The sequence below is a fragment of the Amyelois transitella genome, chromosome 15 (assembly GCF_032362555.1).
Source record: "Amyelois transitella isolate CPQ chromosome 15, ilAmyTran1.1, whole genome shotgun sequence".
In the NCBI taxonomy this organism is placed as follows: Eukaryota; Metazoa; Arthropoda; class Insecta; order Lepidoptera; family Pyralidae; genus Amyelois; species Amyelois transitella.
In genome coordinates, this window is record NC_083518.1 from 4,089,503 (window position 1) to 4,111,217 (window position 21,715).

At 32.5% G+C, this 21,715-nt stretch overlaps 1 protein-coding gene across 3 annotated transcripts; it reads left to right on the plus strand.

The window, feature by feature from the left end:
- The first annotated feature begins 356 nt into the window (after nucleotides 1-356).
- Nucleotides 357-20,903, plus strand: LOC106135750 (uncharacterized). Of its 3 annotated transcripts, XM_060948051.1 has the most exons (21): nucleotides 357-554; nucleotides 1,394-1,551; nucleotides 1,922-2,082; nucleotides 2,914-3,302; nucleotides 3,513-3,737; nucleotides 12,902-13,059; nucleotides 13,828-13,988; nucleotides 14,268-14,644; nucleotides 14,813-15,033; nucleotides 15,248-15,350; nucleotides 15,849-15,979; nucleotides 16,402-16,689; nucleotides 16,891-17,052; nucleotides 17,205-17,333; nucleotides 17,422-17,906; nucleotides 18,338-18,521; nucleotides 18,619-18,814; nucleotides 18,902-19,665; nucleotides 19,743-19,935; nucleotides 20,144-20,257; nucleotides 20,748-20,884. In XM_060948051.1, exons 1-21 carry the CDS (start codon nucleotides 497-499, stop codon nucleotides 20,816-20,818), a joined length of 4,728 nt encoding a protein of 1,575 aa, XP_060804034.1. In that variant the 5' UTR covers nucleotides 357-496; the 3' UTR covers nucleotides 20,819-20,884. The 3 variants fall into 3 exon arrangements, with proteins under 3 accessions (XP_060804034.1, XP_013191578.1, XP_060804033.1); XM_060948050.1 differs by lacking the exons at nucleotides 357-554; nucleotides 1,394-1,551; nucleotides 1,922-2,082; nucleotides 2,914-3,302; nucleotides 3,513-3,737 and adding exons at nucleotides 10,830-10,988; nucleotides 11,887-11,941 and having other exon boundaries at nucleotides 20,748-20,903; XM_013336124.2 differs by lacking the exons at nucleotides 12,902-13,059; nucleotides 13,828-13,988; nucleotides 14,268-14,644; ... (11 more) ...; nucleotides 20,144-20,257; nucleotides 20,748-20,884 and adding exons at nucleotides 4,495-4,597; nucleotides 4,924-5,054; nucleotides 5,458-5,745; ... (7 more) ...; nucleotides 9,963-10,076; nucleotides 10,754-10,902 and having other exon boundaries at nucleotides 393-554; nucleotides 3,513-3,733.
- The last annotated feature ends 812 nt before the right edge of the window (nucleotides 20,904-21,715 follow it).

Consider the following 21,715-nt stretch of genomic DNA (forward strand, 5'->3'; position numbering starts at 1 on the left):
AGAACTCTATTGGAGATAGTCCTTTATAAATCTCCTTCCCCGTTTACAATCGGCCTGTAAACAGCTTCTTGCAATTAACCTCGATAAGGTCAAGGGACTAATATTTTTCTTAGATAAATCATAAATATTGATCATTATACCCAACTACTATACGAAAGTAAGTCTATTTGTTTGATTGTTTACTCTTTACAGGTTAACTTCTGAATTAATCTTCTGAAAATATCACGTTATATTTAATTAAGAGTCTGGAGGAGGACATAAGATTATTTTAATCCCGGTAAAAATAATAGTTCCTGTGGGATTTGCTAAAAGCTGTATTCTTTTGTTAATGGCGGTTTATATATAAGTGTTAACGGACATATTTAAATAAATGAGCATTATTCAGTTTTCCTCTTGTATAATGGACACTTTATAAAAAATAACCCGTTTGAAATTTAGGTGATACGGTTCCGTGATCAGTCTGTCAGTCTGTCTGTAGCCGGAAAGTAGTGAAGACATGGAAGGCTTGGACATTGATAGAGTTACTTTCAAAGTCAATGGAAATTCTTATTCAGGTATTTGTTTTTGTTAGATAATTAAATTGTTTTGTAAAGTTATGGCCTTTTCAACTTATAATAATTAATACCAACTGAAAATAAAATTTAAAACTAAATGTTGATTGAAGATTGAAGAAATATTTACAAATATGCCAAAAAGAAATGTTTGTTTACTTATGTATAACAATTGAGCTTGGACATTTTATGATCAATCTCCTAATAATTTCGTAATTATTTGCGTAATTTATAAGTGACGTATTTAATATTAAATTAAGTCAAAGGTAAAAATGAGATGCTTTTTTTCTCTTAAATGAAATGAAAGGTGAAAATCATTGTACCTACTGCAACGAATGTTGAATTTTATAACGGTTCCACTTTTTTGTTATGCGCACAGTAATTAAGTAACGTACTTAACGTGTTAAACTTAATTATAACTTAGTTAAGTAATGTTAACCTGATTATTTAAATTCACTTTTAATAAATTGAAAACAAGGCACGGCTTCTGAAAATAAATATTTGGCAAATTTAATAATTATTTAAGATTGAATCTGAGCATACTCTACATATGCGCCAAAATTATGCACTTAACATAGAAGAAAATATATAAATTACTTTCTCGCTCGCACTTAATAAATATTCAGGACATTGAAAACCTCATGAGGTAAATACATAGTATTAGTCACCTTAGACTTATCAATTAATATACATGATTAAGTTGTAAGTAAAGAAACTTCTCCAGACAGGTGAGAACTGAACTGAGGTAAACGCAAGGAGAATGATGATTTAAATTCTGTGAGTTAGAAGGATGATAATTCAATGATTAAATCTGTATATTATTTAAAAACAAAATTTAACAGTTGGCAGTGAAGTGAGTTCAACACTCACTTTGGTGGACTACATACGAAATGTGCTGGAATTGAGGGGAACCAAGTACATGTGCAGAGAAGGAGGTTGCGGTGCCTGCATCGTCACTGCTGTTAAGTCTCCTGGTACTCAGCCAATTGCCGTCAATTCAGTAAGAAATTCTGTCTTTTATTGTTATTCCCGCATCTGAACGTCTCAATAATATATGTTTTACTCGATTAAGTTTGAATATAATCGAATAGTTATTTCGATTTCTGCATGGGCTTAAATAATTGGGAGAGATCAATACTTGTTAAGTACAATCTAGATTTTAAAATAATTGTTCTTAATATTATATACGTTTTTGATACCTATTTGTACTGTAACGAAATTTGTTGTTGCAGCGCGTAGACAAACCATGGAATGGTTTTAGGTTCCATATTGAAAAAAAAAAACAATGATTTATCTCACAAATCCTCCTCACTAAATTAATTCCAAAACAGCTAGCGTGATAAAGAGTAATTATGAAATCCCAATTACAGTGTTTAGTCTCGGTGACATCCTGCCAGGGTTGGGAGATCACGACGGTCGAGAAAGTAGGCAACAAATTGGAAGGTTACCATGAGGTTCAGAAGAGATTAGCAGCGCACAACGGCACCCAGTGTGGGTACTGTACCCCGGGGTGGGTGATGTCAATGTACAGGTATTTAGATGATTTCATTCAAACGGTCAAATTTTATAGTTTCGAATAGAATTGGGAATAAATGAAAAGCAACTGAACAAATTTTTCTCGGGAGTAAGCCTCAGGCAATCCTTAGTATAATACATACATAGCCAACAGTCTTGAAAAGACTGATAGGCCACGCTCCGCTATTTGGCTTAATGATAGAATTGAGATTCAAATAGTGACAGGTTGCTAGCCCATCGACTAAAAAAGAATCCCAAGTTTGTAAGCCTATCCCTTAGTCGCCTTTTACGACATCCATGGGAAAGAGATGGAGTGGTTCTATTCTTTTTTGTACTGGTGCTGGGAACCACACGGCACAATACAATAGTATTAAATTATAGCAAAACGTGATGTAAAATTCAATTTATATAGAGATAAAACTTGTGGGTTATCAATAACATAATATTTTATATCAAAGTGGATTTTAATTTAATGACTAAGCTAATTATAAGCAATTAATGTGATTCCGTACCTAATGTCCTACATTGTCTGTTTGTTGTTTCTTTTGTCATTGACTTAATGAATTAGTTGGTAAAAATTTGTTGATGCTGTATACTCATAAAGAAAAATATTTAGTTTCATTTGGTTATGTAATTTAGAAGATTCATCAAAATTAAATTAAATGAAATAGTATATGTTTTATGCCAAAATAATAACAAGGAACGGAAAAATTATCAGCAAATATCTCAAAATTGTAACTAAAACCAATCGCTTCATTTCTTTAATTTGGCATTAGCCAGGTGAAGATTTCTAACATTTTAAAAATGCCATTTCAAGATAAATGTAACATACGTTTTAATCTTTCAGTCTTCTCAATTCGAAAAAGGAATTAACTATGCTTGAAATAGAGAAATCTTTCGGCAGCAACCTTTGCAGATGTACTGGATATAGACCTATACTCGAAGCGTTCAAAACATTTGCGAAAGATGCTCCAGATAAAATAGCTGATATAGAAGATTTGTCTATTTGTAGTAAAACTGGAAAGAAATGTAATAAAGATAGTGATAAAGACAGTTGTGACGAAGACGAATGGTGTTTACTATCAAAGGATGAAGTTGATATCTTTAATAATATTTTCATTAAATTAAAAGATGGCAGGTACTGGTTTACAGTACCAACAGTTCGTGACATTTTTCGAGTATTAAGGATAACAGGGGATGATTCCTATATGTTAGTATCAGGGAATACGGCTAAAGGTAACTAACTTTAACTTTAACGTTCTTAATTGATATATATATAATTTTTTATTTATTCCTCAGAGTCAGAGTATCTTTAAAGGATACTTTTATTTTTCTTATTAGTAACTTCAGAGATACAGTGCGGTTACTACTGCTTACTATCAGGTGAATCTTGTTTTTTGTACTCGTTAAAAATATGTTTTTGACACATTGATAATTTATTTTTAGGAGCTTACCCTATAGATGAATATCCACGAGTTTTAATTGACATCAGTAATGTGATCGAATTAAAAGGTTATGCCATCGATCAAAATTTGATTATTGGCGCTGGCAATACTTTGACAGAACTTTTGAACATCTTCGAAATCAAAAGCCAAGATGAATACTTTTCTTACCTCAAACAATTTTACGACCATCTTCAACTAGTTGCTCATATTCCTGTAAGAAATGTAAGTATTTTTAACAAAATAATCCATATGACAACAAATAAAGTAATAAAAAAATATTATCGCAATTCATCAATTCTGTCAGACATGAACATAGATCATACCAAAAAGAACACAATAAATTCCTCTTAGAATGTTTTTATTTTTCTTAGCAACACCTGTTTAATTAATTCTCTTCATTATTTATTCAGGTGTAGTTTTTTAAATACTTTACCGACCGAGGACCAGGTTTTTATTTGACGATAATTCAACCTACAAAAAATACTTACGAAAACAAAATGTTAATTCGTTATGATAAAATGTTAATGTTATGTTAGGCCAATATACTTGGTATTTTTTTGTTGTGGAAACCTGTAATTTATGACTTATCTTTCCCATTTAAGTTTATGCAATGAGTGTCATGTGGTTCTCGGTCCTTTAAGATAGGCCACTCCATACCTTAGATACGCTAAAAGTATATGAGCACAATCTTCTAATGCAAGTTACCATACTGTTATACTTATCAACTTTTTACCCCGCGCAAATTGTAAAAGCCAATCAAGAGAAAGACTAATATAAAATTGAGACTTATTTCAGAATGACCGAGTAACTTGTCATTTTAATTTGAATCTCAATTCGATTATTAAGCCGTATAACTAAATGTGGCTTTTCAGTCTTTTCAATACAGACGTGATTATTTGTATGTAGGTATCTTTCTCATTTAGGTTTTTATAGCGACGATGTTTTTAATTGATGCAATGCTCAATTAGTTTTGTCACTTTCAGCTGGGTTCTATGGCAGGTAATTTGATGATTAAACACCAACACAATGAGTTTCCGTCCGACGTTTTCCTTTTACTGCAGACTGTCGGCGCACAGTTGACATTGTGTAAGTACTGCATTAGCAGTATTTTATCGATCTCCAAGGACATTATTAACTTATTCACATACAATTTTATAACTTATTGAAACTTTTTAATAGCCCTTGCTGACAAGCATAATTAAAATTGAATAGACTTTTGCCCGAGTGCCCGATTCCGTAGGCATAATCTAAAATACATTTGTTTCGTTTAAAAGTGTAGTCTTTTTTTGTGGCAAAATCCTTTAATATCTGTCAATCAGTTTTTGGAGTACAATTTTCAAACATAGATATTCTCTCTTTATAATATTAGAAAGGACATAACTAATTAAATAAATCCTTAATAATCCTTTCAGTAAATAGATGGGGTGCTCTACAAATTGTATCGATGGAGAATTTTTTGAAATCAGATATGAGATCAAGAATTATATTGAATGCACTTTTACCACCTCTTAATAATACAACATGCCATGTCGTCACTTTCAAAGTAAGTGAATATCCGCGTAGGACATAGACGTGACTATATGTTATATGTAATTTTATGTAATGAATCTATAATTGCAATATATTTGCAAATTTTTAATGCGTTTTTTATATATAGGTTCATGTTCAATCACTTCATGACATAACACGTGATTGACATCAAAGCCATCAGATCGAGATGGACCATTTATTAAATAAGTTTTCAGAACATTGTATGACGAGAACTTGATTTATATGTGATGGTTGTGTAATAATATGCATTGCAAGGTGCAATTCGTACCTTTTGATATAAATTGTAATAACATGTTTACTGAAGTGATTTTAAGCAAAGGAACTATAATATTGTCATCTTATTTTTTTATAAATATTACCTATATTCTTCAGAATTTAAAATTTTTAACTTTCAGGTCATGCCCAAATCACAAAATGCACACGCTATAGTGAATGCTGGATTTTTTTATAAATTCAGAAGCAATGGTCAGGTTTTACAGACAAGAATAGCGTATGGTGGCTTATCACCGTCATTTGTACGGGCATATCAAACTGAAAGATATTTACTCGGAAGATCATTATTTACAAATGAAACATTACAAGCAGCCTTGAAAGTCTTGAACCAAGATTTGGTCGTGACAGAAATACCACCAGAACCTTCAGTGGAATATAGAAAACAATGCGCACTTGGTTTATTTTACAAAGTAAGTCTCGGTCAAGTCCGTACCTCTTTTATTTTATATTTAATGGCGTATTAGAACTAAGCTTAGGGCCAGTTTATCCAAGTAGTCATGTCGGTTTCATTTTACCATTTTTCCGGAAGACCTAGATTTTAATTTTAAGATATATGGACATAATAATAACATACATTTTTTTACATTTGAATCCAGGACCAGCATTGCTGTACTTGCTGCCTTCTTACGACCGACATAATGATGTTACATAGTTTAAAGTCAGATCGAGAAGCGTGAATGCAAACTGTTTTTTACCAAGGAATATCAAAAACGTTAAGTTAAATATTATTTCATTTCAGGGCTTACTAACGATATACCCCGGAAACTCACTTGCCGCTCCATTCAAATCGGGCGCAATAAAGTTACACGAAACACGTCCGGTGTCGGACGCCCGGCAAATATTCGACACCAATCCGGCACTGTGGCCGCTCAACCAACCCATGCCGAAAATTGAAGCTTTGGTTAGCAAATAATACGATTTCATGTGAAATTTTGGATATTTTTTGTAATATAAACCCAATATAAATCAATTTAGGTACATTTATTGAAAGACCTGTTTGGGAAAAAGTTGTTTTTAGATTTTTGATCTTAACTTTTCCTGTTACCGCATATTTAAGACAATTACCATTTTGACATTCAATAAATTCTGATCCGACCTTTTTTTACTAATATCATTTTAACCCAAATTTAAATCTCAAAATACAATAATCACATAGACTTGAAACCAATACCAGAATTACAGTTATAACTTCTTATGCTTGACATATTAACGCGACTGACTAATTAATTATTAATTTATTTTTTAGCAACTTCACTATTTTTGAAAGTGAACATTGATTTTAAAACTTGAGATGTATGTGATTCTAGATCCAGTGCTCAGGAGAAGCCGAATATACAGAAGACTTACCATCTTTTCCGAGGGAGGTGTTTGCCGCATTCGTTCTTGCCACTGTTTCTAATGGAAAAATAGACAACATTGATTCTAAAGAAGCATTGGTATTTATTAGTTTCATCCATACAAATAAAATGGATCAGTTTAAAAAATCTATCGCAATCGCAAAATCTCAAAAGCTTTTAATCAGTTTAAGGATTAAAAGATAAAAAAAAACAGATATAATATGATTTATGAATATTATTAATTTCGATATCATAATTTTACATGTGTTCCTTCCTTAATTTCACAGAGCAAACCTGGGGTTTTGGCATTTTACACGGTAAAAGATATTCCAGGATTAAACTCTTTTACACCAGCGGAAGCTCTATTATATTCAAATAACGAAGAAATTCTATGTGATGGAACAGTAAAGTATTATAATCAACCCATAGGAATCATTGTGGCTGAATCGAGAGATCTAGCTGACAGGGCAGCTAAACTTGTAAAAGTTAACTACAGTGGTACCAAAAAGCCTGTAATAAATTTAAAAGAAGCAAAGAACGATCAAAAGAGATTGAAATCATTTAAAAGTGAAATTGCTACAGATAAAGGTAGCGATGTTAAAAAAGTAGTAAGTGGCGCTAACCATATATTATATCAGTATCATATGTGCATGGAGACTTTAGTATGTGTGACTCGGCCAACTGAGCAAGGGTTAGAAGTTCATTCGGCAGCCCAATGGCTAGACGGGACTCAGTTGATGATATCAAGAGCTTTGAAAATGGATGAAAACAGGTGAGTCAATTTATCAATCAATCAAATATTTATGTCTGTTTATTATTTCTGTAAAGTTTTGTGACAATTATAAGAATTCATTAATCGGTTCAATGTTTTCAACAATTCATAAAAGTTTTAATTATTTTTATGCATAACGTTTATGAATATATTTTTTTCAGAATTGATGTTTATGTTCGTCGTTTGGGTGGAGCATATGGTTTGAAGATATCTCGCTCTATTCAAAGCACAATTGCTTGTTGCCTTGTAGTAACGAAACTTAACAGACCGTGTCGGTTTATACAGTCGCTAACTACCAATATGAAAGCTGTCGGTAAAAGATACGATTGTCTTAATGAGTATGAGGTACGTCTTCATTAATTTTTAAGATATAATTTATAAACACGGACTAAGAGTTAATAATTTTAAAATACTCATTTTTGACATTTAGTACTGATAATATTAAAACATAATTTATTTTGTTTAGTATAAACAGATATACTAATCGTTGCCATAATTTCTCTAAATAGGCTGGAGTTAATTCTTCTGGTGAAATACAGTACATAAATTACAAGACTTATGAGGGAAATGGATATACATATAACGAAACATTGTCTATGCTTGGAGCTGACCTCTATCATAATTGTTACAATAAAAACAGATGGAATTTTAATGGATTTGATGTAATAACTGATATAGCGAAAAACACTTATATTCGATCTCCAGGTAATTTTTTACCAAATTATGTCAGATATCTTAGTTTTTTGTGAGTAAATTGCCGATATAGAAACTGTAGTCAATAAATAAATATTTATAATATTCGCCTGAAGCTTACCCGCGTGATAAGTAAATCGTTCTCTGTACCACGCTCTATAAGTTCTTCTGCGTACTTCACACTATGTATAAATTCATGCAGAACGATTCAGTGGTTCTAATATTAGAATATATAAATTACAGGTACATTAGAAGCAATAGCAATGGCTGAATTATTAATGGAACATATATCATATGCATTATCTTTAGATCCAGTTGATGTTAGACTAGCTAATTTAGATACTGAACACAAGGATATCAAAGAGATGTTTGATACTTTAAAAGCAAATTCCAACTATGATGACAGAAAGTTGAAAGTTCAAAAATTTAATAAAGAAAACAGGTGGAAGAAAAGAGGTTTGAGAACTACGTTTTCTAAGTGGAATCCAATTGGTGGACTGTTTTTGGATGTTAACATGTCTGTTTATCATGGAGACGGAACTGTAGCTATCACACATGGTGGTGTTGACATGGGCCAAGGCGTAAATACTTTGGCAGTTCAAATATGTGCTTATCTCCTAAAAATTGACGTAGATAAAATACAAGTCAAAGGAAATAATACTATTATTGCTCCTAACTGTTTTATTTCTGGAGGCAGTCTCACATCATCAAATGTCAGCATAGGTGTACAAAGATGCTGTGAACAGTTGTTAAAAAGATTAGAACCAATCAGAGCTACACTGAATAATCCTACTTGGGAAGAGCTGATAGAAGCAGCATATATTGCTGAAGTAGATTTGCAGGCTCATGGATTTGTACGTGTGACTGATGCACAGGTTTATAATATTTATGGAGTAGCCTTTGCTGAGGTAGAAGTTGACGTCTTAACTGGTGAATCTGAAATTCGGAGGGTAGACATATTGCAAGATGTAGGACGAAGTGTCAATCCTGAAATTGATATTGGGCAGGTAAATATGGTTCTATATGATTGACAAGTATAAATAAGAAAAAAAAATATCGCCGTACATACGACCCAATTATTATTAGCTTTTTGCTATACTCCACGTGTGTAAGACTATTTAAGAAAGGAAATATGAAAATTCTTCTTCCCGTCATCAGTCCCAATCTACACATAACAAACATCCTCAATCTCACATAACTAACAACCTTAATCACAATCTTTATTGAGATTTATCTCAATCTTGATTGAGATTGAGTTTAACACTACTAACTTACTAAAATAATTCTAAATATAGAATATTTTTCATACTTTTTTCTAGGTCGAAGGTGCTTTCATAATGGGCCAGGGTTACTGGACAAGTGAGAACATAAAATATGATGCTGCAGGAAACATACAAACAGACCGAACATGGAATTATTACGTACCTCAGGCGAGAGATATACCACAAGACTTTAGAGTGTTTTTAAGAAAAAAGTCGTTTAGCAATGAAATTCTTCTTGGGTCTAAAGGTACAGATTTCAATTTTACGACTAATGATATTGTATTCCAAACTCATTACCATAACTGCAGTTTAAAACACCTTGAAGCGGAAATCACGCTTCACGGCTTCCGAAATCAAAATAATCATAAGGTATACTTAAAACACTAACATGATTAAAGAACTGATGATTGAAAAATCATTAGGACATTTAGCTTAAACTACCATAATAATGTTGTTTCATAACAATGATGTTGGTACCGTACCTAAATACTTATTGGAAGGTCAAAATTACGTTAGAAGATTGAAAAATATGATAGGTAATTTTAATATTTTTTTTCTTGCAGCCACTGGTGAGCCACCAATGTGTCTGTCTGTAGTTGTAGCTTTGGCTATTAAAGAAGCAATCGCGGCTGCTCGTCGTGATTCTGGCATACCTACAACAGAATGGTTTCCTATAGGTTAGTCTTATATTATTACTAGAGTCGCACCTCTATCTGCGTAACGCGACAAATCCCGCAAATTTCTCATCTCGCGCTAATTTCGAAAATCTTCTCATTGTGCACCCTTCCTTATACCACGAAAGTATGTACATGCCGAATTACAAATCTGTAGTTCTTCTTGTAGTTCTCAATAATGCGGTTCGCTGTGCATTGATGTGTCATTAAATTTTCTATCCATGTAATATACTTAGATTTGGTATATATACTATAGACTATCAATGCAACCTGCTCCCGTAGCATGGGAAACGGGACGCCGCGCGCCGTTTTTATCGCGCGACAAACAATTGCTATTTCACTTTTTATTATGACGTAAAACGGTACAGCAATGGTTTTTCGCGCGATAAATCGCCGTCTCGCGTGCTATGCTTTAAGGGTTGGGTCAGTTTGAATGTATGTATAGCAAATAAACTTTAATCGAGTGCATAATTCTGAAGCGATCAAAGCAGTGCCTACTTCACAATTGGCGATCTTTGTTCAGTAATTTCGAGATACTTTTGTTTTCGAACGTTCAAAAATAAATGTCACGCCTTTAACCATATGCCTCAGGTATTTTAAAGTACCAGTTTAGTGCTGACCTACGCTACTAAGGTGCTATTATATGTGTCTGTATTAAATACATTTTTTTTTATTTACAGAGGGACCATTTACCACCGACAAAATTTGCATGCTGGCGAAAACAAAAATAGAAGATTTTAAGTTTTACTAGATTTAGAGACTAGGTCTTTTGTCACGTGTTTACTGAATCATTATTAATAGTAATTAAATAAAAGTAAGAATAATGAAAGGTTTTTTTATAATATCAAGTTGCAAGATTGTTGGCTCTGTTTAAGTGTATACCCCATAAAGAATAGAGACGTGATTTTTAAGTAGGTATGTATGAAGGTATCACATGTTCATATTTTTCTTAACTAACTAAACATTTTTGGAAAGTAAAACAAATGGAACTAACAAAAAATTAATCTGACTTAAAAAAATTGCAAAATATAATATCTTGATATAGATTTACTTCGGCAGTCATCTTCTTCATCCTCCCGAAACTTGTTCTTGTTGCATCCACCCTGATATCCGGGGTCTACGACCACAATCCAGGTATTAAAAGGTTAAGTCCTTACTCCCCAATCGTTTGTTACGACATCGACGGGGTAAACGTAGCAGAAAACTAAACATGCATACTCGTATATCATGACTATTACCTGTAGGGGTAGGCAGAGACTATATATTTGTTGGTAGCTTCTTGTAAGCTATCGGTTCAGAGTACCATAACTGGTACGGTTAACCTGATCCTTTACCAGAACGTCTCTTATTAAATCAAAGTTAGTTAATTACTTGGGATTCTTCTTTTAGACGATGAGCTTACAAACTATCACTATTTGAATCTCAATTCTATCACTAAGCTATACAGCTGAACGGGCCTTTCATTTTTTACAATGCTGTTGACCCTGTCTACCCCGTAAGGTATAAGGACGTTATTATATATCTGTATGTACGTATACCTGACCGGCAACTTATCAGGAAACACACGGCATAAACTAGATTAAGTAGAAACTTTATTTTTAAAAATACAAATAGTAAATATAATTATTTAGTGTGCGTCATACATATGCTTTTTTTTACCTTGTTTTTCGTATTCCGTGCGTAACTCGCTCACTTGAACCTATTTGATTACTCTGTAAAAGTATTTTGTTAGATACATATTAAAATATACCTAAACGATTAGTAGTAGTAGATATATAGGTATTAAAATTCTTCATTCGATTTTTTATCGCAGACGATGGCAGACGTAAATCGCATACGTTTCAAAATAAATGGGAAAGAATATACAGGTAAGATATATTTATTTTAAACATTATTGCGTTAAAATAAGCACGTGACATTACTTCTTGAAGAAATTTGTTATATCAGCAACTTACAAGATTTGAAAGACATGTTGGTATTTGACTTATAATTTTATGTTTATTTTAAAGACGAGTGTGTAAGACTTATGTTTTTAAGCTTATAACTGGTTAATGTAGTAAGTTTGAAGAATTATAAATACAATTAGGTATGTTATATTATTGGTCTTGTAGTTAAGTCTTTGATTTTAAAAATCGTGTTTTTCGTAAAAAAAAAACCGAATTTAGAGAAGTACTCAAGGGCATTTTAAAATTTGAACAACGAACTGATAGAGATATCTAAGAAAGATGTAATTATTCAAGGCTCGTTGTTTAATCCTGGTTGTTCTAGTGAAAATTATGACAAAAGTGATTTAGGATTATATATATATCTCGCCACAATATCTATTTTTGTAAGATATGTTTCCATTTCTTGAAACCATCAAATGTTGTTGGTGTCAGTCAGTATTTGGTTGTCATGACTAAAAATACATTAAACAATTATTATTTTTTATTGTCTCCCGTCAATATTCATAATAAATTATAAACTCTGACAATCATACAGAATATAGAGTTTTCGTTCTTTTGTCACTAATCCCACAAACCAATAAAATTGAAGAAATTAAGAGATGATCTTCTCAGAGCTATATAGTTCTTGAAGAACTAGGTAGGCAGTTGTGTTACAACATAGATACCTTACAGGGTAGACAGAGCCAAGAGTGTTTTGAAAAAACTATGACAACGTGCAGTATGGCTTACTGATGAAAATGAGATCAAATAGTAATAGATAGTAATACCTATCTCAATTTCATGTTTTTGATTTGGATCATATTACGTAAATTTTACTTAAATAATGTCTTAGTAATCGAATTGTATTCTAATATATATGAGTATACCTATATAAATTCGCAGTGGGAGAAGAAGTTTCATCAGATGTGACATTATTGGATTTCGTGAGGCAGAATGCTGGTCTGAAAGGAACTAAGTTCATGTGCCGCCAAGGAGGGTGCGGAGCATGCATAGTAGCTGTACGGAGAAAACCTGGTGCTAATGTTATGTCTGTTAATACGGTAAGGTAGCAAAAAATAACATACATACATACATATAAATGGTCATGTCTATATCCCTTGCGGGGTAGACAGAGCCAAGAGTCTTGAAAAGACTGAATGGCCACGTGCAGCTGTTTGGCTTAATGATAGAATTGAGTTTCAAATAGTGATAGGTTGCTAGCCCATCACCTAAAAAAATATCCCAAGTTTATAAGCCTATCCCTTAGTCTATTGGAGTGGTTCTATTCTTTTTTATATTGGTGCCGGGAACCACACGGCACTAGTAAAACACAAACTTAGATATATATCGAAATTCCATTATAAACTACGTTGGAAGTTCTGAAGCACTGAAAGGCCACGTCCAGTCCTAAACTGTGTTACAGCTGAGTAATGAAATCAAGATTAGGATATTAACTAAAAACCAAGTAGGTGATTTCTTTCTAAAATATACAAAAAAAAGGCACATGCGTATAAATAAAAGTAACATCGCGGCTATATCCTCTGTGAGGTAGACAGAGTCAACAGTCTCGCAAAGACTGCAAAGCTCAAAGACTGCAAAGAAAAAGCAACGATCGGCCTCGGCCGTATAAAAGCAAATAAACGTTAATCTCGTTTATTTTCGTATACACTTTATAAGAATATACCATATGGCTTCAGCGTCCGATTCTTTCATTCAGCTTCCTACAAGTAGATTCGGCTGTACAGTCCGCTCCACCAACAAATATACCACCTTTGATACATAAACGATACGATGGGTTATTTAGTTAAAAATTGTTTTACAAATTTCAGTGTCTTGTTTCGGTGACGTCTTGTTACAATTGGGATATCACTACTATAGAAAAAGTTGGCAACAGGCTTGATGGTTACAGTCCCATTCAGAAGACACTTGCTGAAAACAATGGCTCCCAGTGTGGATACTGTAGCCCAGGATGGGTTATGGCGTTATACAGGTTAACGAATTTTTTCGTAAGAAAAATAACTACCTATCTGTTACATTATAGACATTGTGACATTAAAAATCATTTAAGTTCTATGGCAAAAATACTGTTTCGTAGTATTAACTTTTGGATTCAGTAAATTGCATTAGCTGTAAAAGCCTAGCAGGCAGATTTTTGCATTTTTAATATAAGCATGGATTTTTTATCCCATAAGCTCCAAATACCACAGCGAATTAGTAAGTAAATCATAAGTTATTACGAATCAATTAATCTCCCTGATTTAAATTCCAGTTTACTTGAAAACAAAAAGGAACTATCTGCGCTTGAAATTGAAAAATCTTTCGGAAGCAATGTTTGCAGATGTACAGGCTATAGACCAATCCTGGAAGCCTTCAAGAAATTTGCTAAAGATGCTCCGGAATACTCTGTTCCTGATATAGAAGATTTGTCTCCATGTCAAAGTGTAAATAAAACAATGAATTCTAATGCTAACACAGGAGATTGGTGTATTGTTACAAAAAGTGACATCACAGAAAATAAAATTATAGAATTCACATTAGATGATGGAAAGAACTGGGTGAGAGCAGAAGAGGTCGATGATATTTTTAATGCTTTAAGCAAAAGAGGCTATGCCTCTTATATGTTGGTAGCTGGGAATACCGCAAAAGGTAAGTCCATTGAATAAATCAGCTTCAGGGAAAGTAAATTTTAAATAAGAAAACACATAGTCATTTAAGAATTAATTTGGGCGATAGACATTAGCGATACCTTGATTTAGAAATTAAAATTATTCAAACTATTCAAATATTCTACAAATAATTTTACATGTTTTCTAGGTGCTTATCCAATATTTGAGTATCCACAACTACTCATTGATATAAGTGGCGTTAGTGCATTGAAAGGATACAAAGTCGATCAAAATCTGATAATTGGAGCAGGAACAACGCTTACAGAGTTCTTAAATATTTGTGAAATGATGTCTAAAACTGAAGAATTCGCATATCTTGAAGCTTTCGTACGTCATCTACATAGAGTAGCTCATATTGCCGTTCGAAATGTAAGATATTAAATTAACTTCTAGAAACTCTACAGAAATTTACGTACATCATTTGTACTTTGGTGCTTTCATGTAACGTATAAATCATTTCTAAGCAAACTGCAAGTGCTAATTTTGTCCGTATTTTTTTTTTGTGTGTGGGACATATGTCTCATACACTAAAATATTGCTTAATCTAATTTCAATGGTAACACTTTCACTCTCCTTTTTTCAGTTGGGCACTATTGCTGGAAATTTGATGTTAAAATATTATCATAATGAATTTGCGTCAGATATTTATTTATTATTAGAAACTGTCGGCGCGTATATTACTATCCGTAAGTATCACAAATACTAACCCCGTAAATATGTAATCATTGTTTTGTTTGATTATTGTTAGATGGTTGACTTATAAGAGGTAAACAAACCTAACATTGTTGTCTCCTACATTAGGAGTGGTAGTATACTAGTCTTACCAATGAACTATACGTATTTTTCTTCTCTATAAACTTACTAATAAAAATACTGGGACTTTTAATTCCATTAGACTTACCAGTGAAACCGATCTGATAATAAACCTACTTTGTTTGCTACGGAACTGTTAAAATATTAATTTTTTTAACAAAATTATAATTTTAATTACACTGATATGAATCGATAGCAGCTCCAGTAATTGAAATTTTTTATTGGTAAGCATAGTTTCGACTGGTAAGTATCTTCCGCTTATGAGTTATAAACTTTGGATACCTTTCTGCTGCTCTATTTTAGTATCTTATTAAAATAATAATAATACAAAAGCGTTTGAATATTACTTACACAGTTATTTATTTTCTTAGTTGGTCGTGGTGGTTCCAGCAGTCAAAAAGTTTCGATGCAAGAGTTTTTGAGAACAGATATTAGAGGAAAAGTCATATTCAATGTTTTGTTACCACCATTGAGTAGCGACTACAAAGTCGTTACATTTAAGGTATATAATTATAAAATCACTTCGTTTTCCTTTTTTTTATGCATATTACAGACGTTTCCTATATTTTCACCCGAAATTAATTTGCTATACATGATTATTACTTTTATATTATTTTTTGGTCTTGGATGTTTATCCATTTAAGAATTTATTATAAAATATAGTATCGTTGATTTGAGGAACTCGTAAAAGTGATACAAGTTAAAATTATTTCCAGGTTAAATCTATGTGTATAATTTGTACCATATATATTATTTCATTATGGTTTTTCTTACATCCACCGATCACCACTCATTCACCCAAGTTCTTTTCATAATAGAAGATGAAACAAGACTAGATTAATATTTCCTCTTTAAATGAAATAATCGTCTCACTTGTCACAATGGGACTAGTGGGATAGACTAGATTTTGTATATTTTTTTCAGACTACGCCTCGAGCCCAGAACGCACATGCTACAGTTAACGCTGGCTTTTGTTACAAATACAAGTATGATAATAAAGTGATTTCAGCTAGAATAGTTTTTGGAGGACTTTCCTCAAGATTTTCGAGGGCAAAAGCGACGGAACAATCTTTAATCGGCAAATCGTTATTCCTTAATGAAACATTGCAATCGGCTTTGGATGTTTTACAAAGAGAGTTGATTGTAAAAGAAAATCCACCGGAGCCACCTGCACCTTACAGAAAACAATTAGCGTTAGCTCTTTTTTATAAGGTACAAACTGTCAATACTTATTCTTTAGATTCGCCCTTTAAGGCTAAACCTTAAGAAATAGATATCATCTATAGTTTAGCATTTTTGTGAAAATATTATAAAAACATTAAAAATTGTATGTAAAGTTGTATGCAATTTGAATGCAATTCTACTAACAGTGATAATGATTAATTTTAAAAAAGACTTGCTGTATGTAAACAGGGTCTACTCACGTTATGTCCTGAAGAAATGGTAAACAGTATTTATCAGTCTGGAAAAACAGATCTTCGAGAATCGAGGATTATATCGAAAGGAAGTCAGCTATACGATACAAAACCAGAACTGTGGCCATTGACAGAACCAGTTATCAAAAAAGATGCATTAGTGAGTATTTAAATAAAAAAAGATATACATACACATATATTCCTTAAAATATAACATTAATAATATCTTAAGGCTTTATTACCTTCCGAATTTCTGAAGACAATTATAGTAAAATTACATAGACCAATACTGATAAGTTTTGCTTATTACAGATTCAATGTGCCGGTGAAGCAACTTACACCTATGATGAACCTGAATTACCACACGAAGTGCACGCAGCATTTGTACTAAGCACTGTACCACTCGGAAATATAGTATCTATTCATCCGGAAAAGGCTTTAGTAGGTATTCTTAATTTCTTGCTATCTTTATGGTCATAGTAAAAATAATAAGTATTAATATTGTTATTGAATATATCTTCACTTCCAGAATATACCAGGAGTAATTGCTTTTTACACCGCAAAAGACATACCCGGTTTGAATTCGTTCACGCCCACAAATGAACCAACAATTAAAAGAAATGAAGAGATTCTATGCAGTGGCCAAATAAAATATTACAATCAGCCTATAGCAATAGTAGTAGCTCAATCGCAAGAAATAGCTGATAGAGCGGCAAAAGTGGTTGAGGTTAGCTACACCAATATCAAGAAACCCGAAATCGACGTGAAGAAAACAAAGAAAGATCCAAATAGACTAATGCTAGTTAAATCAAATGATGCTTCTAATAAAGGAAATGAGATAGCTCATGTTATAAAACATAGTGAAACCATTTACGGACAATATCATTTTACCATGGAAAACATTGCATGTGTTACTTATCCCGTTGAAGATAATTATGAAGTTTATGCTACAACTCAGTGGCCGGATGCAGTGCAAATAATTATTTCTAAAGTTTTGAATATACATCAGAATAGGTAAGTTTTAAAATCTGTGTAAGAATACATACAAATACATTGAAATATACTTGTACAAGTTACTGGTACAATACTAGCTCTTGGCCTCGACTTCGCGTGGTTTCTTATTTCGCAATAAGAAGTAGCCCATATTTTCCTTAGGGTCGATTATATCTCTTTACCAAATTTCATTAAAATTAGGTCAGTGGTTAAGACGTGAAAGCGTAACAGATGGACAGACGGAGTAACTTTCGCATTTATAATATTTGTAGGAATAAGAGACATTTTTACCCTAGAGAAAATAGCTATGACACAAATGTTACTTCTGAAGTAAAATTCTATCAAAATCGAACCTTATAAAGAAAAAATATTTCCTTTTAATATTTCTATGTAACAGAATATGTATAGTTAGTTTGTATATTCTTTATATTTATTGTTTGAATTCCTTTTAGAGTAGATGTTTACGTTCGGCGTTTAGGTGGTGCTTACGGAATAAAAATAACTCGGTCAACCCAAGTAGCTGCTGCGTGTAGTTTAGTGGCATTTAAGCTAAATAAACCATGTCGTTTTATACAGTCTATAACAACAACAATGAGAGCTATAGGGAAAAGATTCCCTTGTTCCGCAGATTTTGAGGTAAACCTTTTTTCACTACCATGATTGCCTTAAAAAATTGTTAGTTAAAATCTACATCGAGATTTTGCTATCAAGGATCTCATTAAGAAATTCATAGGTTGCAATCAATAATGATGGAGTAATACAGTACATGGACTTCAATATATTTGAAGATAACGGATACACAGTGAATGAACAACTCGCAATATTAGGCGCAAAAATATATAACACCTGCTACGATGGGTCAACATGGAATTTTAAGTGTTACGATTGTACAACCGATACCGCGAAAAATACGTGGTGCCGTTCTCCAGGTGAGATGATTTTGTTGTAAAAATATTGTATAATTTGTTAGAACTTAACTCAATGTGATATTAACAAGAACTTATATATACCTACAGCAACATTAGAAACTATTGCTATGGTGGAAAAGATAATGGAGCGAATATCTTACGAAGTATCTAAAGATCCAGCTGAGGTTCGTTTATCAAATTTAGATTATAAAACGCATGGAGTCCTTAAAGAAATGTACGAAACGCTCAAACTCAACTCTGACTATATTCAGAGGCGAATAAATGTAAATAATTTTAATTCGACCAATAGATGGAAGAAACGAGGTCTACGATTTTCCTTTCTACGTTGGGTGCATGACGAGCCACGTTATTTTGATATTAACATATCAGTATATCATGGAGATGGTTCCGTTGCTATAACACATGGTGGTGTAGAAATGGGACAAGGTATCAATACAAAAGCTGCTCAGGTTTGCGCTTACTTACTTAATATTCCTCTGGACAAAATTCAAGTTAAAGCAACAAATACAATAGCAGCTCCAAATGGTTCTACATCTGGTGGCAGTATTACAAGCCAAAATATTATTGTAGGTGTTCATAGGGCGTGCAAACAACTACTAGAAAGATTAGAACCTATTATTAAAGATATGAAAAATGCAACATGGGCAGAAATCATTCAAAAAGCCTTTGACGCTAATATTGATCTACAATCTCATGGTTTTGTTGCACTAAACTTGCAGTATTATAATGTATATGGTGTAACATTATCTGAAGTTGAAGTTGATATTCTGACTGGAGAATCTGAAATACTAAGAGTTGATTTATTGGAAGATGCTGGTCAAAGTGTTAGCCCAAAAATTGATGTTGGACAGGTATTAGTAATTATGGTATCAAAGATTTTACATATTTAATATTATTATTATGTTTGATTAATTATCGATGAATTTAGGTAGAAGGAGCATTTGTAATGGGTATTGGATACTGGTTGACAGAAGACCTAGTTTACGATAGTGGTACCGGCGAATTGTTGACTGATAGAACTTGGAATTATTATGTACCTCAGGCTAGAGATATACCATTTGATTTTCGAATTTATTTCAAAAAAGACTCTTTTTCTAATGACGTTATTTTTGGATCCAAAGGTATGGCTATTTGTTTTAATAAATATATAAATAACTTTTGCTACAATTTAATTACTTTGCTGAATGAACTGAAAACCAAAAATTACAAAAATATACTATATTTTTACTACACATTTTACTCTTCCTTTTATAATATTTAATAGTTTGATTAGTAAAGGTATGGATTATACAGTACGATTAACCAATAGTTGTAACGTATTTTTTGTAGCTATAGGCGAACCACCTATGTGCATGGCGGTATCTTTGACGTTTGCTATTAGAGAAGCCTTAGTTGCAGCACGAGCACATAGTGGGATTCATTCGACTGACTGGTTTGAAATAGGTAAGTTTACCTAGTGAAATTTATTATGCAAAATAAAAATAAAAATGTTAACTTTTCGTGAAGCTTCATTTCCATGCCAGTAGCAAGAAATAATTTTTAGGTTAAAGTAGTAGAATGTTAGGAAAACCCCGGGACCCGAAACACTTCTGTGAGAGATGAGAGAGAGTAATAGAATATTAGATACGTATTGATTGACACTAGCAAAAAACTAAAATTTCTGAGACTATTTTCATGAAAAATACGACAATCTGGCATAGTTAAAAACTAAATTGAGGACGAAGCAACGGCAATCAGTTTTAATACAAGCGAAACAAATACCACATATATGAGTAGTACCTGAGTTAACTTTTCATTCGGGTTCCGAATATAGTAAAAAGGTTTTAGAGTGGACTGGGTACAAATTTGAAATTTGTCAACACTGCATAAAAGTCTATTGTAGGCTGGTATTTTTTTTGTCATAATCCCAGAAAATTTAACTGTAATTTTTCAGATGGACCCTACACGCCATCGAAAGTATGTATGGCAGCTGCTACAAATATAAAACAATTTAAATTCAACTGAAAATGAAACTAAATACAATTAGTAATTTTTAAATATTGAAAATAACACATGATTCACCAATAAACACAACTCTATTAATATAAATGTTGACAATCAAAATTAAAGAAAACTTAAGAACAACAAAAAAGTTTCATTATATTTTAATTTACTTTTCAGTAATTTGGGTTTTACTTAAAAGCTTTCTTTTTCCCTTATGCAATTGCTTAGGGTACTTTGTACTCGGGCTTGTCTGAACTGTACTAGTTTGTAATATATTTTCATTATTACTTCCATCTTTGTATTTCTTTCCTAACTTGATCTCCTTAGAAAGGTTTTTTGGTTTATACTCACTCACCAATTTTTGATAATACTGCCGACTGTTGTGAAGTATTGTTTGGCCCAAGCCTCTCTTATCATTTCTCATTTTTAATTTATCATTTTTACTTTTAGAGAAAGTATTCTCTTTATTTGCGGGTTTCATAAATTCCTTTTGCCAATGGGTATTTCGTCTATCGTTACTATTTGAATCTTTTAATTTTTTCTTTGATGTGCTAAATGTACTAATTGTTGGCGAGGAGTCTTCATTACGAAAAAAAAATGGAAACTGCAACTTGCTTATTTCTTGATTTGAACTAAAATAAAAAAAAATTCATACATATAATCAAGAATATATGCCATGCGGAGTCTCGAAAAGACTGATAGGCCACGTTCAGCCGCTTGGCTTAATAGTAGAATTGAGATTCAAATAATAACAGAAGAGTCCCTTATTAAGCCAAGCCAAGCCTATCCCTTAGTTGCCTTTAGAAGGAAGATTGGAAGGAGATCCTGTTTTTAGTGCCGGGAACCACATGGCACAATATGACATAAAAATATAACAATCATCTTATGAGAATTATTAAACATTTATTTCTTACCTTT

Bases quoted from the DNA above. Each gene is read 5' to 3' on its own strand.
- LOC106135750 (XM_060948051.1), top strand. From the start codon at position 497: ATGGAAGGCTTGGACATTGATAGAGTTACTTTCAAAGTCAATGGAAAT. The intron at 3,738-12,901 runs GTATTTTTAACA...ATAAATTCGCAG, and splicing joins TATTCCTGTAAGAAATGTAA to TGGGAGAAGAAGTTTCATCA. The intron at 17,334-17,421 runs GTAGGTATTCTT...CTTCACTTCCAG, and splicing joins TTCATCCGGAAAAGGCTTTA to AATATACCAGGAGTAATTGC.